Genomic DNA, 17,876 nt, shown 5'->3' with positions numbered 1-17,876 from the left:
TAAAGTCCTTATTTCATTCAAAACAGCAGCATTTTTTTTTTTGGTAACCCAGACTCAACTCTTGATTTACACTCAGCATTCTCTTTGTCCCTACCTCCAATACTCAATGTTAGCTATCAAGTTGCCTTGCTTCTACTTCAACATCTTTTACATGAGTCTTCCCTCGATTCCTACCACAAGCACCTAAGTGCAGGCCCACAGCAAGAGCCTCCACACTATGGTCTCCTTGAATCCAGCCTTTCCCTTCCCGAATTGATCTTCTACACAGCTACCAAACTGACATTCCTAAATGAAGTTCCGACTATGTAACTCCCTTACTCAAGGAGCTGCATCCCACCGAATCTATGGCAAAATACAAATTCCACTGACATTTAAGGCCTTTAACAATTTAGCCCCAAGTTATATTTAGGAACTGACTATGCATTAATCTCCTTCAGAAATTCTATGCTCAATCCTGTCTACTTGTTATTCCCTCAGGAGTAATATTCCATCTTCTACGTCCATGCCTTTACATGGGCTGTCCCACATGTCTGCAGTGTTCACTCTACTCAACCATATTTTTTGAAACCCCTAGTTCCCTTCTAGGCTCAGACCAAATGCCACCTTCTTCAAAACACCTTTCCTGATTCTCCCATTTACTAGTGTCCCAAACCAAAACCACTTTTTATTTATTGTGAATATGTCTCTGTGAACATTTTGTATCTCCCTAATAGAATATAAGCTCTTTTGGGGAAAGGGACCATCTTACTTTTGATTTTTTATCCTCAGTGTCTTGTACAGTGCCTGATACCTAAGTTATTAATAAATGCTTTACTGATTGATAAACTAGTTTAGGAATAAAGAAGCAATTTTAGTATTAATATTTAATTACTTTAAAAGTACAATTTTAATTAAAAGACACATGACAAGAAAATTTGTGAGACAGATTTCATGGTTTTAGAGATTCATTTATTCTGTTAAAATTACTGAAAAACATACATACCTCCCACCACACACAAAGAGAATACAGCAATCTATAATAAAACTTCACCAATAATCTATTATAGAATGAAAAACCTGAATATACAAATAATCTATTGTCATGAAGCAAAAGAGCATATAAACATGGCATAAGATTCCATAATGGCCCTGTAGTTCAACTTAAATTGGTTCCCAAGTATCTGTCCAATATTCTCTAAAGTCAATTAATATAAAGCAGGATTACATTGAGAAATGACATATACTTACTTCCTTGTGGTCCATAAAACTTCACTACAAATTCATTGAGTCCTCCTAGGATTGTGACTTCATGTTTGCTTTCAATGCTGATATTGAGGGTTAAGGAAAAGTATCCATATTTAGTATTACATGACAAAACTACCACTCACATTTCCATGAGAAGTCATGAAGTCTTATCAGAAACGTCATATGAATCTTATAAAATAAAAGATGGTATGAATAGGAAGTACATAGGTATAAGAGTCCTATGAATTGAAACATACAGTAATTTGTTGCCAGTATTTAAACCTTCATTGAAAGCCAAGTGAAAAGTTTAAGTCCTTTAGAGAATTTCCAACTTCAAACTCCACAAACAATTTAATACAGCAGCTAATAAAATCTGTTCCTTGAAAGGCGGCATGGCCTAGTAGAAAAATTGTGGTCCCAATCCTGCCAGGAAGTTGCAGTATAATTTTGGGCACCTACCTTCCAGGAACGTGACAAGGATCAAATGAGACAGTATTTGGGCAGCGACTGGAATACAGTAGGTGCTATATAAATGTGAGCTATTAAATCAATATACTGATTTCATCGGCATTGCTGTATCAGCATTTATATAGGGATGCAGGGTTTGCAAAGTGCTTTATAGATGTTCACTCAACAGATGTTTTAATACCCCTTCATCACCCTGGGAAGCGGGTGCTATTATTATCCCCATTTCAAAGATGAGGGAACTGAAACACAGAAGATATAAGTGACTCGTCCAGTATCACACGACTAGTGTCTGAGGCAGACATTCAAACACAGGCCTTCCTTACTCCAAGTCCCACATGATCCATTGTGCTGTGTTTGTCGTTCAATCAATGCTTCCCATAATCCTCTGTTACTGTTCAGTTGGGACCCCATTTGGGATTTTCTTGGCAGTGATAACTGGAATGTTTTGCCATTTCCTTCTCTAGCTTATTGGGTTAAGTTACTTGCCTAGGGCCACACTGCTAGTAAGTGTCTGAGGCCGGATTTGAACCTAAGAAAATGAGTCTTCCTGATTCCAAGCCCAGCACTGTATCCGCTGCACCACCCAGCTGTCCAATATACTATACCATGTATGTGGTTGACTCTTAATCACTGTGCCATAATCATCCTATTTATGATCTAACTATTCAGTCAGTCAACTAGAATTTATTAAGTACCTATTATGTGAAGGTATTAAGCATCAGTGATAGAAATAAAAAACACAATCCCTACTCTTAAAGGGCTCATCGTCTCAAGCAGAAGACAACATGCAAACAACTATGTACCATCACACTGTATACAAGATAAAATGGAAACAACCAACAGAGGGAAGGCATTAGTATTAAGGCAACTCAGGAAAGGTTTCTTGTAGAAAGTGATACTTTAGCTGAGACTGAAGGAAGCAAAGAAGAGGAGATTAGAAGAAGAGAGTCCTTGGCACGGGGGAGAGTCAGTGAAAACACTTGGGAGTCAGAATGTCTTGTTCATGGAATGGCAAGGAGGCCAGCGTCACTGGATTACAGAGTACCTGGAGGAGATTTAAGGTATAAGAAAACTGGAAAGGGAAAATAAAAAGCCTGGAGAAGTAAGGAAAAGCCAGGTTTTGCAGTGCTTTACAAACCAAGAAAAGATTTTATATTTGATCCTAGAGGCAACAGAAAACCACTGGAGTTGACCGAACGAGAAAAAACCAAGTGAATGAAGAATGATCATTGTTCAAGATATGCTATAAAGTTAGGTAAAGGTAGCTATAGAAAGAAATAGAGCTATAAATACAGATATAAATTCAGATACAGACACATGTGTATCTCCATACATGTATATAGAAGCATACATACATACAGTCACAAATATGTGTATATTATACACACACTTTCATATACAATATAACATAACATAAAGCTCATCAGTAAATAACTCTTTAACAGATGCTACGAATTGGCAAGCTGGGCCCAAAATTGAACAAGAAGGGAGAGTTGCTTTTAGAAAATTACAGCCTCTTTTAATGACCTTTATCCTTCAACTAGAACAAAAGCCCATCTTTTTAATAAGAATGTTCTTCCAGTGATGTAGTACGTCCATAAACCATGAAATAACAGTGCTAATTCAATTCAATATAGATTTATTAAACATTTACCACATGCCAAACATTATGCTGGGTATTAGAGATATAAAGACAAAAATGAGAGCACTTCTTTCCTCATGAGGTATACATTCCCCTGGAGGCAACATCATATACATCCAAAAAGAAATTTTTTTTAAACATAAAGTAATTTCTCAGGAGAGAGCATTTATCTACTACAAAGGGAAATCTGTTAAATTCAGAATGGGGATTTCAGGGGGGACAATGGAAGGATGAAAAAGAGACAGATAAGGACAGGGAAGGGATGGGACTGATGTAGATAGACAGGCAAAAGGCTAGGCAATCTACAACTTAGTCCTAAAGTTCTGAAGTTGGCGACTGTTCAAAGAGTACAGTATAATAGCATTCCCATAGGTCTTGTCTCTTCTCCCCAAAAGAACCTTGTGTCCTTATGTTTCCTCTTCACCTACACGTGAATTTCTTTAAAAACTGACTTTATGTCATGATTTCTGTTGCTTAAAACAGATGTCAAAACAACTAATTACAACTCAATTCATATGTTAGGCGCTTTTTTTTTGCCCCTAAATTTAAGCAAGTAAAACAAAGTAAGTCACCCACACTATGTCAGTGACATCCACCCTTGATAGTCAAGTAGTATTGACTGAAATGAAAATTAGATATTATCCCCTTGCACATATAGTTCTGCCATACACAAGGCTAAATACATTGGGTTAGGAGCCTGGGTAATACAAGATTATTTGCTTTAACTATTATAACCACATTTTCTTATATATAAAAATGGAAATAACCTATTTTTATACCTACCAACATGTCTTTGGCTCCTTCTTCCATAGTTAAACACTCAATACCTGCTTTCCCACAATCTGTCATGTTCCCTTTACCCCTTACTGAGGCAGCTAGGTGGTACAGTAGATGGAGATCAGGAAGACCTGAGTTTAAGTCCAGCCTCAGACACTTATTAGGCACTAGGGTAACCCTGAGCAAGTCACAACCTTTTCCTCAATTTCCTCAGCTGTAGAACAGGAATAAGCCGAGTACCTACATCAAATGGTTAGGGTTGGTGGGAGGATCAAATGACATTACTGGAATGCAGTTAGCATAGTAGCTCATACATAGTTAAGTGCTTAGTTCTTTCCTTTTTTTCCCCAACTGAGAATGTATGAAAATCTGACAGTTTTAAGTATCACAACTTCAAGATCTAAAATGTTAATGAGCTAAACTTATAAATCACTTCATACTAAACGGAGAGAACCACTCATCTAGAGGCTAATAGTGGGAATTTTAGTTGACAGAATTTTGGGAGAAAGCCTACTCAAAACATTCTATTAATAGGTTAGCCAGAGCCATAGGAAAACCTCAAAGACACTAAATGTCATCTCATCCTTTCCCTAAACTTTTAATGATCATTTCAAGAAAAGAGATTTGAAGAAACAGGAATGAATGCTCAATGAGAAAGGAAAATTTGCCATTTTAAACAAAAAAGCATTAAAGAACAACTTTTTTTGCACTTCAATAATTTTGGAACACTCTTTGCAATGAATATCCCTTTCCATCTATCTATTAGCCCTATCCAGACAGAGTTATGAAGCCAGATTTATTTTAAAAGTTCTTACTTTAAGTGCCTGGGGCAAAGGACAAAAAAAAAGGGGGGGTGATTTCATTTTGGCCAACTTAGTCACAATTTCTTTACGGACCGAAATGAACTATTTTGACACCTTGTACATAAAAACTTTTCACAACAGCATACGGAACTGGCTCATTTCCAGCTCACTGAAGTGGCAAATGCACCTCTGATGGACATGGCTTTATCCTATACGATTAGTTTGACTTTATACAAGCAAAAAATCTACTGGAGATACAACAGAGGAAAAAGAACCCTTTAACAATAATTAAGATTCTTAAACCTATGTCAACCACAGCTAAGATGATTAAATAATATCAACCAAAGTTGAGATTCTTTTAAAAAAATCACCATTAACTAAATTAAATTGTCTTACTATAGTACAAATAGGTTCACCATTAAAGAAACAGAAGAGGTTTCAAAACAGGAAGGTGTAAGCCCAATATATTAAGTTAGAATAGTGCAGTACTATTTGTGGCCTATTTCCCCCTTCACAAATCTTCAAAGATTGAAAGCAAGGGGTTTTCCCCCCTATTTATCATTTTTAATGTTATATTTTAGAAATTTAAGCTGACTTGCAAAATTTTCTTTAGGGAAAACAAAATCATTTTTGTGAATTTTAGACTCATATCACCTAAACTCTATACCAGTTTCTTAATTCCCCAAACTGAATAGTTTTGGGTTACCAGTCAGCAAAATTTCAAATGGCTTACTTCTCCTTGAGTGTCCATGTCCCTTGGACCTTTATGAATGCAACGAGTTTCCTTAGTAAGTTGAAAAACTTGTTAAAGGGGGATTTGAGGTTCTCTTTCTTGTGATGAGGAGGGCAAGTGACCACAGTGCTTATGGGTAGAGGGGCTGAGGAGAGAATGGAGATCGAATGTGGCCAAAATGTAAAGGTTCATGAAATGTCAGGCTACAAAGTTTGGATTGTATTCTGTTTCGACTACTCATAATTCAATAAAAGGTATGTTATTGGAAGAATTCAGCAGAAATGTATAGGATGGATTAGAGTGGGAAAGAGAGTAGAGGCACAAAGACTACCTCAGAAGGTAAAGCAACTGTTGGAAAGAGATATGAAAATAACCTGAAGCAGAATCATACATCACAAGATTAGAACTGACCTTGACATCATTTACTGCAACTTACACATGAGAGAAGGAAGGCTCAAAAAAATGAGTCTATGTGGTAGAGCTGGGACTAAACCCCAGGGTTCCTCATTCATGGTTGCACTACACTATGGCACAGCATGTTAACTTCTGCCATTAGCAGTAATTTTTATGTGTGCAAGTCACATACACTTTTGCATGTATTTATTGCATCCAATACATAGATAGATAAGAAAAGTATTGAATTGAGAGATATTACAACAAGCAACAGAACTTAGTAATTAACTGGAAATATAAAAAGAATGACCCTAAGTCGATTTTGCTGTGTTTTCTGTAAGAGGAATTGCCAGTACAAAAACAAAATCCCATTCACCACAGATACATTCTCATTCACTTTATTTTCTTGCTTGACTTAGGAAGTTATGAGGATTTAAATGAACACAGCAATAGAGCTACAAGTATCCCAAATAAATAACTTTAAAATTAAGTAACCACATAAAGCTAAAGGAGGAAGGAGACTGTTAGAAGATCAAATGAGTTTAGATTCAAAAGAAATACGAAAGACAATTAATTTATTCTGATATTATCACAAATCTGTTGAATTGTGACAATCATATTGTGCTGTGGCAATTAATTTTGATCATTTTTTTAAAATTATGACTTATATGGATGTCAATTGTGAAAGGGCTGAAATATTCTTTTTTATGGAAAGAATGAACCAACTTGCAATTTTTTCATTTAAAATTTTTATTCATATTTACTGTTACAGTATCTTCATTTCTGAATGTATTCCTCCCCCTTCTCCTACTCAAAGAGTTATCTCTTGTAAGAAGAATAAGGGGGAAAAATCAGCATAGGAAAACCAACACATTAAACAATTCTGACAATATAAGCAATGTTTCACACCCATACTTCCCTACTTCTGAAAGGAAGGGAGGTGCATCTTTATTTACCATGTTGTTGTCATTTGTGCATACTGTTTTCCTGGTGCTGGTTAATTCATTCTGCATTTAAGAAAAAAGAGGTCCATACATTAAAAAAAATGTTCGTAGTAGTATTATTTAAGATAAGAAAAAGCTAGGAACAAAATACAGCCCCAACAAATGGGGAATAGCTAAACAAGCTGTGGCATATGACTGTAATGGAAGAGTACTATACCAAAAGAAATGACAATTCTGAAAAATTCAAAGGAACATAAGAAGACTTGTATGAAGTAACAGTGAGGAAAGTAGAACCAAAATAAGAGAAACTACACGAAGTCAACATTAAGAAGTAAAAAATTTCTGATCAAACATAATTATCCAGTATCAGTTAGTAAATACATCTCTCCTTTTTAGTAAACAATAAGCTATTTTCAAAGAATGAGCTTTATTGGGGTTTTGTTTGGGTCTTCATTGGGAAATATCTGTCAAATCAAATTGTACTCAAAAAATCACAAAACTGGGGGAAATTTTCGATATAACAAAATTCTAAGATGAAATTCTTGGCAAAACCTCCCTGTTGTTTAAGGAAAATGTCAGAGTTGAATGAATACTATGTTCATTTTCAAAGCTTTATCACTTAAGTATAAATATTTGGAAGATTACATTCTCTAACACCCTCATTTTATAAACTTCTATGTGTGAATGTACATACTATTCTTATTTAAGGCCAAAGACCTATAGGATGTAAGGTCTGTTACCTATTCTAAGTTAGAAGAAAGAAGATAGGAAAGGGAAGATGTTATTGCCTATAACTAGGGCAGCTGGATGGTACAATGAATAAGGCACCTGGCCTGGAGTCAGGAAGACTTGAGGTCAAATCCAACCTCGAACATTTATTGGCTGAGTGACCATGGGCAAGTCATTCAATTCTGTTTGTCTTAGTTTCCTCATCTATAAAATGAGGTGGAGAAGGAAATGCAAACCATTCCAGTATTTTTGCCAAGAAAACTTGAAATGGGGTCATGAAGAGTTGGACATGACTGAAACAAATGAAAAACAGTAACAATTGCCTATAACTAGAGATTAATCCCCTAAAATGAATAGTTTTGGATTACCAGTCAGCAAAATTTCTAATGAATTACTTCTCCTTGAGTGCCCATGTCCCTTTAACCATTATGAATGCAACAAGTTTCCTCTTTTCTTCAGTATCTTTAACTTCAATATCAGAAGATAGAAAGTCCTCATCTACCAAATTCTGCAGCTCATTTATTTTTCAAAGCTGATTTATTCATTTACAATGGAAACTCTTTCTGCCTCAATAACCAAAATATCTGTTTCAAGTCTGTTGGTCAAAGTACTGCTCTTTCTTCCTTTAAAATACTGCAGAAACACTGACAAATTCTTACTCTTCAATATATCTTTTTTCTAAAATCCAAGCAAATCGCTTTTGAATGTGTTTGTTCAAGACATTACTCTTCCTCTGTTCAACATGCTGACATATCATTCCTTAAATTTGGAAATTATTTTTCACTGATATTTAAACTTGTTTTCTGAGGACAAAGAAAACAGGAGGAACAAAGGAAAGATCTTAACCCAACACTAAAGAAAGTGTTACTCTTTAGGTAAACTTTCCCATAGAGAGCTTATCTCATCATGGGGCACATGGATTAATGTTAGTTTCAATCTTAGTACTTTCTAACCTTTCCTTTAGACTGGAGGTACACCTTACTCTGGGGGGCCATTAGTGTTCTTTCCACTGGCTAAAAAGATGACAACTAGCTGGGGACAAACATTCAACAAGTGAAGATCTTAAATTTCACCAACAATTTAAGTGTCATTTGATAAAAAATGCCTTAATAAGGTTCTGCAATTGAACAAAATGGAGCTATCTTGTGTAGTAACTGCACACAACTAAGCTACTTACTTAGAGTGGAATACTACTAGAAAATATTTCTTCGATATTTAAAAAATTGTTCCATCAGTGTGGTTACTCCTTCCACCAACGCAAATCTCAACCCCACAATGAGCAAATCATGCATTAGTGGAAATCAATCAACAAAATATTCATTACATTCCTAGTATGTGCTAGGTAAAATAATTCTAGTATCTCAAGGAACTTATATTCTGTCAGGGAAAACAACATATACATAATTAGGTATATACAAAATAAATGTATGGAATGATTCTAAGAGGAAGTAGAGGTGAGGTGGAAATGCATTCCAAGTATGGGGTTTAACCAATACAAAAGCATAAGATAAGATATGGAGTGTCAAGTGACTGTGAGCTTCTTAAAAGCAAGGACTATTTGTTTGGGGTTTGGTTTTTTTTGTTTTTTTTTTTGTTTTTTTTTTACTTTGTAGTTCCCACACTTAGTGCTGTGACTGGCACAGAGTAGAAGTTTAACAAATAATGGCTAGCTGACACACTGGAATATGGATTGGAATAGGGAGAAACTTGAAGCTGTGTCCAATTAGTAGGCTTACTTTGTTTTTCTTCACCGTTTATATCCTATTAGCTTCTGGATTCAGCAGCAAAATTGATAATCCTCTTTTCTAAAATAAATTACCTGATTTTCTTTTATTTCCACTAACAAATTACCATGATTTTAAAATACTACCCAGTAGCACTGTAGATTTGATCACCACATATTTAAAAGGCAAAGTGTACTCTAAGGATCTATAAACCACTATGTGTACAATTCAGGCATCTGTTCAAACCCTTTCACTCCTAGCATCTCATCTCAAACTGGAAGAAAAAAATAATAACATAAAGGCTTCAGACACCAGATGGAGACAAGAATACCCACAGTATTCTCAAGTCCACAATGGACATCTCAATAGCTGACCTAGAAAACAGGCTATCCTGAAATCTTGGTCCCTGAAAATCTAACACATTTCAAGTACTTAATTAAAACACTAAATTTTCCAGTACCCTAAAGCCACCTCTAAGAGAATAAAAATTTCTCCAAAAGTCATTTAGACTACAATACATCTTGCACAAAAAAAAAAAAATTATATCCAAAATGCCTGAAATAAAAAATATGCAGGGAAATCTTACTTTTGCATTACAGTTTAAATTCTGGGTGTCCCAGAAATTAAAGACTTTTGGAATACCCTAAAACTGTTTCTAATTTTTGTAAGAGATCATATTTTCTATGCACCAAGAGAATTCAGAATTTGAAGTAACCCTATGGCAAATTATTTTGTAAGAATAATAATTTTGTATTTTACCATTTTGCAACTATGAATTGTTGCGTCAGGTTTTCACAACTGTGTACACCTATTTACAATACACTACTCAGAGTCTCTACCTTCTCGGCAAAGTCTCCGAGGTCCCTTTTGTAATGTGTCACACTCACTTGAGTCTTTATTTCTTCAACAAGACAAAGCCCCTGGAAGAGTATTTTTCTTCCTTACTTCCCTCTCTTCCATTTACCTTGCCTTCAAACAGTGCCTAGTATGAAAGCATTAGAATTTCAATAAATGTATAGTGAATGACTACTTATAGGTCAATTTTCTTTTTTGTCATCCAGCCAGCTCAAAACCAATAAACATTTAAAATGACCAAAAGTACTCATTTCAAACCCCAAAATGCTCTATGACCAAATTAGTTTAGGAAACTATGCCGAAGGATCACTCTCAAGTAAGGTGTCTCAATTTGAGTCTTGTAGGGAAAAAAAAAATCAAACAGGCCTTTATTAATAAGAATCTATCACACAGGGAGGTACTATGCAAGGCAGTGAAGAGACAAAGGCAGAAATCAAAATAGTTTCTCCTTTCAAGGAGTATTCTCTCAGGGAAGAGAATGAGCCAGTATTGTTTGACAGGCTGTTGGCAAGGATCTAGAATGATTCTGATTATTTTAGCACAGGAAGAAAACTTTTGATTCTTACTATTTAATGACTCCCCCACCTTTTTTCTGATAGGCTCAAAAATAAAAGCAAATCCATCAGGTAATTCACAATTCCTCCTAACTACTTAATGCCATACCCTGTGCCAACCTAGTTCTTTAAAGTGAGTTTGAGGATTCCACAAAAAGTCCCAAAGGTAAATGCCCAAGACCCCAGATTCCAGTTGCATTCTCAAAGAACTGCTTCCAAGCTGGAGGAGCCTCTTCCTTGACTCTGCAGCACAGCCATTCGTGAGTAACTTCACTGGTCAAACTGTATCCATTTCTTCATTATGCACTTCTCTTAAAGTAATCACAGAAATCTTGTAAGGAGAAATGCTATTTGCCCATAAAATGTTAGATCCATTCAAGAAAACCCTACAATTAAGGGGACACAACCAACTCTTCAAACAATGTGCAGATTCCATAGAAATGACCAAGTACTTGAATAGCACAGGCCTGAACTTAAAAGACTGCCTAATATGACTAAAATTAAGCCATGGAAGGATAAAGATTTAGCTTAATCAGAAACAACTGATAAGAAAAGTAACAAGTGGGCCAATTTAAGGCAAGGGCAAGAAAATCAAGTTAAATAAAAAATCAGGCTGTTAGCAAGAATTTTAATAAAAACTGAAAGTGCAGTCCAGTACTGCACTTGTCTATTAATACCAACAAGTGCTGTTTTGCCACTGTTTGCAGTGTTAATAGTTTAGTAAGAGAAAATATTTTTCATCTATCCAATTTTCATCAAAATCCTATCAAAAGGTTAAGACAGTAATCTATGCTAGAGGAATAATGAAAAAATGTTTTCCGGGATATAATAGCCACTTGCTTTCTCAACACTTTTCACCTCTTGGGCATAACTTTTCCCATTTTTCCAGCTACCTATTTGTAGGATTCATGTTGTTGGTTCTGAAGGAATGGGGTAACCTACAGGAAACTACAGTTTTTACCCAAACACATCTAAGTGTTTAATCAATGCTACCCACAAGCTTCTAGTTAAATAAAAGTAAAACACTGAGGAAACAGTTCCTTCTGTACTACTGCCAGAACAGATACATGGTACATATTGGCAAACCACTTTGCAAGAGCTAATGAGTTAATAAATACTGAGAGCTTGTAACCAGGCTTCAGAAAATCATCAAAAAGCTGAAGCAAAATAACTTATATAACAAAATAATTTTAAACATCAGATGTAGAAGGAACCTGAGTCTGACTCACTCTTACAGAGGAGAAAATTAAGCTCTAAGGCTCCAAGGGTCATGTGATTGACAAGCTTCTAGCCATTTTCTGTTAAGCCTTCACTTCCCCAACCTCTGCAATAGAGCAAGTATGTGCCGCCCTCTCTCCCCAAAGAAACCTATGAACTGATGCCTACCCTGAGGTTATTCACCATCCCCTCCCCCACCACACAGCAAGTTGCCAGTATTCAAGGCTGCCGGCCCAAGGCCCAATACAAAAACTTTCAATAAAACTCAACCCCACCTCCTGGACTTACCACTCCCCCCCTTTCTAGTGTGTCGATCCTGAAACTTTACTCCAGCTGCTACAGAAAGAGTAATAGCAGCAGCATTTTGTCCTGCAAAAGAGCTCTGCAGGAGAACCCAAAGATCAGAGAGAAAAAGAGCAGGACGTGTGTGTCAGCTTGAAATAGAACTTAACCCCACACCCCACTCCCGCCTCCCAGAACTTTGGAGATCCAAAGTACAGAAATCAACACGAGCATACTGCCAATGCCAGACTAGAGAAGCAAGGAAGTGAAGAAGCTGGATAGGATACTGGACCATGACACTAAGAGAAAGGGCTGCTCAAGAAAGGGCCCATAAAGCACTCCATTAAACTGGTGGGAAAGAGCTCAGAATCCCCTTGGGACCAGTTCTGCCCCTACAAAAGTTTCTTGAGGCAGAGACCTACACGAGTAAACAGTTAACATAGAAAATGAAGTACCAATTGAAAGAAATCATTGATCACATCCTGAAAAAACAACAAAAACAAAGCCTGCAAACAACCAAGGCACAGTGTGGTTTAATTTAAGAATGCAACTCATAAACAACTTTACAGACCATGATGCAATAAAGTCATTAGTTCAAGGACCACAAACAAAACACACAGACCCAAATGAAGACTTAATACTAATCACTAATACTAAAAATACTAAATGAGTGAGTCAAATAACAAATCAAAGAAACCATTAATAATTATGTAAAAGAAAATGATAATCAAGACACAATATACCAAATTTCTGGGGTGAAGTTAAAGCAGTCCTCAGCAGAGGAAATCATATTTCCACAAACATATATTAACAAAGTAGAAAAAGAAAACTAATGAACTAAATATGCATTTTTAATATGAGCATCAACAAATAAAAAAAGACTAAAATAGTCACCAAAAAAAGAAATAATAAAATAATAGGAAAAATAGATTAACTAAAAATAAAAACAGAAAAGATAAAGAAAACTAAAAGCTGGTCCTTTGAAAATGCTAATAAAATTGATGAACCTCTGGCAAATCTGATTAAAAAGAGAACAGAAAATTAAATCAACAAAAAAGCAAATGAGCAAGGTGAAATCTCAACAAAACCAGAAGAAATAAAAATAATCACAACATATTTTGCACAGCTATATGCTAACAAAACTAAGAACACAAAAGAAATAGAGAAATCACCTCCAAAAATACAAAATTCCCTAAAAATCGGAATGCCACTTAGAGCTCTTACACAATCCAATCTCAGGAAATCAAATAACATCCAGCCATAAACTAACTAAGAAAAGACTTCTCGACCCTGAATTATAGCAAACTTTTGAAAAACACATTAGTACTCATACTTCACAAATTATTCTAAGAAATTAAGAAAGTGCCCTACAGGATCCTTTATAAGAAAAATATAGTCCTAATATCTAAACAGAGAAAGATTAAACCTAGAAGGAAAACTATAGACCAACAACATTAACGAATACTGACTCAAAATTTTTAAACAAAATGTTGTCAAATAGACTACAGCAATCTATCCAAGAAATTATTTATTATTTTGGGGTTTTTTTGGGGGGCGGGGGGGCGGCAGGGCAATTGGGGTTAAGTGACTTGCCCAAGGTCACACAGCTAGTACATGTGTCAAGTGTCTGAGGCCACATTTGAACTCAGGTCCTCCTGACTCCAGGGCCGGTGCTCTATTCACTGCACCACCTAGCTGCCCCGAAATTATTTATTATGACCAAGCAAGATTTATACCAGGAATGCAATGATTGTCATTAGGAAAACAATCAACATAATTAATCATATTACAAACCAAAACATCCCAAATTACATGATCAGCTCAATAGATGCAGAAAAGGCCTTTCACAAAGTTTCTTATGCGAAAATCTCTCCCAACTGTAGGCATAAGGAACCTTTGGTTGACATCATGAAAAAACTCTATCTAAAACAAAAAGCCAGCAATATACGCAACGGGAATACACTAGAACTTATCTAATTTGAAGCAAGGATGCCCACTGTTCCCTATATTATTTGGTATAGTTCTAGAAAAGCTAGCAACAGCAACAAAACAAGAAAAAGAACTTAAAGGCATAAAGACAGGTAAAATGGAGATAAAACTGTATTTGCTGATGATCTGATGGTATACTTGGAAAATTGTAGGGAATCAGAAAATACTAATTGAGTAAATAGCATCAGCAAAGTAGCAGATACAAAATAAACCCTCAAAAATGAATATTTCTATATAATAATAAAACCCAAGAAGCAAAAAATGGAAAGGGACTTGCTACTGCAAATGCCTACAAAATGCATAAAATGTCTAGGGACTGACCTACAAAAAGCAGACAAAGGACTTCTATAGATTCAATTACAAAGTGCTCCTTAAAGAAATAAATAATAAACAGCTAGAGGAATATTCAGCTCCACGTTCATAGGTAGTCCAGGCCAATATAATAACGACAATGCTACTAAAAGTTGATATATATATTACCAATTCAATCAACACCTTACAGCACATTCTACAATACATTCTAAATGGATATATAATGTTAATATTAAAGATCATACTATAAAAAAGCAGATCATATCCCTCTCACAGGTATGGGTAGGAGAGGTGTTCTTAAGCAAAAAACATAGAAAAAACTACAAAAGATCAAACATATAACTTGGATGACAAGAAACTGAAAAGGTTCTGTACAGACAAAAGTAATGCATCTAGGATAAGAGATGTAGTCATATGAGGGGGAAAAAAACCTTTGTAACAAATGTTTTGGAGACAGCTAAAAAGTGGAAAGACAGTTCAAATCCAATCTCGGATACTGTGTGACTCTAAGTTCTTTAATTCCTAACTCAGTTTCCTCATCTACAAAATGGGAATCATAGTAGCACCTACCTCACACAGGGCTATTGTGAAGATCCAATGAGATAATATTTGTAAAGAGCATTTAGCACAGTGCCTAGCATATAGTAAGCACGATATAAATACTACCTGCTATTATTCTCCTTAATAACACTACGTCTGTAAGACATACAACTAATATATGTAAGATTAATAGCCATTCTCTAGTAGATAAGTGGCCAAAGGATATGAACAAACAATTCTCAAAGGAAGAATTGCCAAGTATTCACAACCACATGAAAGAATGCTCTAAACTGCTAAAAGAGAGAAATGCAAATCAAAACCACACTGAGATTACATCTTGCGCCCTACAAACTGGGAAAAAAAATGACCAAAAAAATGGCAAAAGTCAATATTGAAAGAGATGGAGAATATATAGTGTTAGGCACAGTACCACATTTTGGTGGAAATTTTTCCACCTACATCAAAATATTTACAGCAGCACTTTTTGTGATGACAAAGAATTAGAAACAAAGTAGATCCCATGGATTGAGGAATGGGTAAACAAATTGTGCTACGTAAATGTAATGGAACATTACTGTACTCTAAGAAATGTATTCAATTAATTCATAGAGGCATGGAAAGATCTACATGAAGTGGAGTAGCCTGAAGTAAACAGAGCAAGAAAACAATATACGCAATAACTACAAGGTAAAGGTAAAATCCAAAGTGAATACAACAGAATTATAAAAGTCAAGCAGGACTCAAATGAAGAGCTGTGAAAAGATCCTCCCAACTCACATTTTCCTGAAGGTGGGTGGTGCATAGGTATGTCACATTGCACATGTCTTCAGACCTTCTTCCATGTTATCAACCAAATGTGCTGATTTTTTGCTCTTTAAAAAATATTATTTGTTATATGAAATGGCCCTCTGGGAGGAGGAAGGATAATGGGGATAACTATGATAATGCAAAAAAAAAAACAACCCAGAAGATTTCAATAAAAAAAGAAAGCTGAAGTCCAAAAAAGTTGAGGACAATGTCATTAATCATACTTATCAAATAATTTGTTCAGCCATTCCCCAATTGATTAGGAACACCTTAGTTTCCAGTTCTTTGCCTCTGCAAAAGAAGCAGAAATAAATATTTTTATACCTATGGGTCTTCTATCTCTTTCTTTGATCTTAGGGGTAACAGGTTCATAGAAATAATCACTGGTTCAAAGGCTGTACACAGTTCAGTCACTTTGGTGGCATAATTCCAAACTGTTTTCCAGAATGTTTATACCATTCAGGAATTAACAGTTCCACCAAACCATGCATTTATGTGCCTGTTTCCCTTAAGTCCCTCCAAAATTTTTATTTTCCTTTTTTATTATCTTTTCCAATGGTGGGGGAAGGGGGGGGCGCAGTTTATGAAGTAGCATCTCAAAGTTGCTTTAAATTTTCATTTTGCTAATTATTAGTGATTTGGTGCATTTTTCATATGGCTATTGATAGCTTGGATTTGTTTCTTTGAAAACTACCTGTTCATATCCTTTGACTATTAGTTGGAAAATGGCTCTTATTCTTTGTAATTTGAACAAATTTGGGCATATGAATGTCATAAAATGCTATCATGCCACAAGACATTATGAAAGGCACTGCTTTTTAGAAACCTGGGATCTTACATAAACTGATACAAAGTAAAGTGATCAAAAAGAACAATTTATAGATTGTTCAAAAAAAAAATTTTTGAAGACTTAGGAACTGTGATCCATGTGAACTACTAGAGAGTGCTATTATTGAGTTCCTTCCCACCTCCAGCAAAGAGGCAATGGACTCAAATGCAGGAAAACACATGCATTTTTAGAAATGGACAATTTGTGGACTGTTTTTGCCTGAGTATGTGTACATGCTACAAGGATTTTGCTTCTCTTTTTTTGATGCCTGTGACGGATTTAGGGGGAAGAAAACACTAGTGATAATGTTGACAAAAAAAGTTATTCAAGCAATTTAAAAGAACATGCACAGAAAAGAACTAAAGTAGATTTAGAAGGAAATAGACAAGCAAAGACAACTTTGAAAATAACACTGTAAATGTTATACATCTTTTAAAAGCTGTATATAATCAAGATTCACGGATTCTTATATAAACAACTTTTTTTCTCTTCTGTTGTGATGTAGAAATGCTAATTTTTCTCAGTGTTTAAGTACAGAATAAAAACAAATAAAAATACTGTCAAAAGATAGAGAAACCAACAAAAAGTAGAAAGAAAAAAGAATGAGAAACAAAGAAATATTAGATCTCTTAAGGAAAATACTGTTCTGGTATCAGAAAAAGTAAATGCAAGAATGGAAAATGAGTTTTTGAAGAAAACAGTACATGATCACCAAGTAATATGTACTCAAAGGAACAAAGATCAGGAATATTGGAGAGATTTTAAATAGAAAACTACAAATATTCAGGTTAGTACCATGAAAAGAATGTCAATCTGGGCCCAGTAACAACACAACTCAGCATACAAAGCAATCTAACTGTATTCTGACAGCATACAGTCTGATTCACCTTGATTCTCTATTTCAGAACCATAAAGAATAACGTAACAAGCAGCTAACGGCCCAATTTTAAATTTCTAGAGCCATTTGATCTATTTTCAACTTAGCATTTTTGAATGACAATTATGATTTTAAATATTCACTGGAAATTGGAAAGGGGCTTAAAAAATAATGTA

The 17,876-nt window shown here is 35.3% G+C and overlaps 1 protein-coding gene across 1 annotated transcript in view; it reads right to left on the bottom strand.

Moving 5' to 3' along the window:
- UBE2H (ubiquitin conjugating enzyme E2 H) overlaps nucleotides 1–17,876 on the bottom strand; it is a 151,622-nt gene that overhangs the window by 65,711 nt on the left and 68,035 nt on the right. Inside the window, exon 2 of the mRNA XM_036759303.1 lies at nucleotides 1,228–1,304. Coding sequence (XP_036615198.1) covers nucleotides 1,228–1,304 — 77 coding nt within the window. The remainder of the gene's footprint in view (nucleotides 1–1,227; nucleotides 1,305–17,876) is intronic.

This window comes from Trichosurus vulpecula, chromosome 5, assembly GCF_011100635.1.
Source record: "Trichosurus vulpecula isolate mTriVul1 chromosome 5, mTriVul1.pri, whole genome shotgun sequence".
Classification (NCBI taxonomy): domain Eukaryota; kingdom Metazoa; phylum Chordata; class Mammalia; order Diprotodontia; family Phalangeridae; genus Trichosurus; species Trichosurus vulpecula.
Note: the sequence above shows the minus strand (reverse complement) of the source record. Positions and strands in the feature narration are given on the sequence as shown.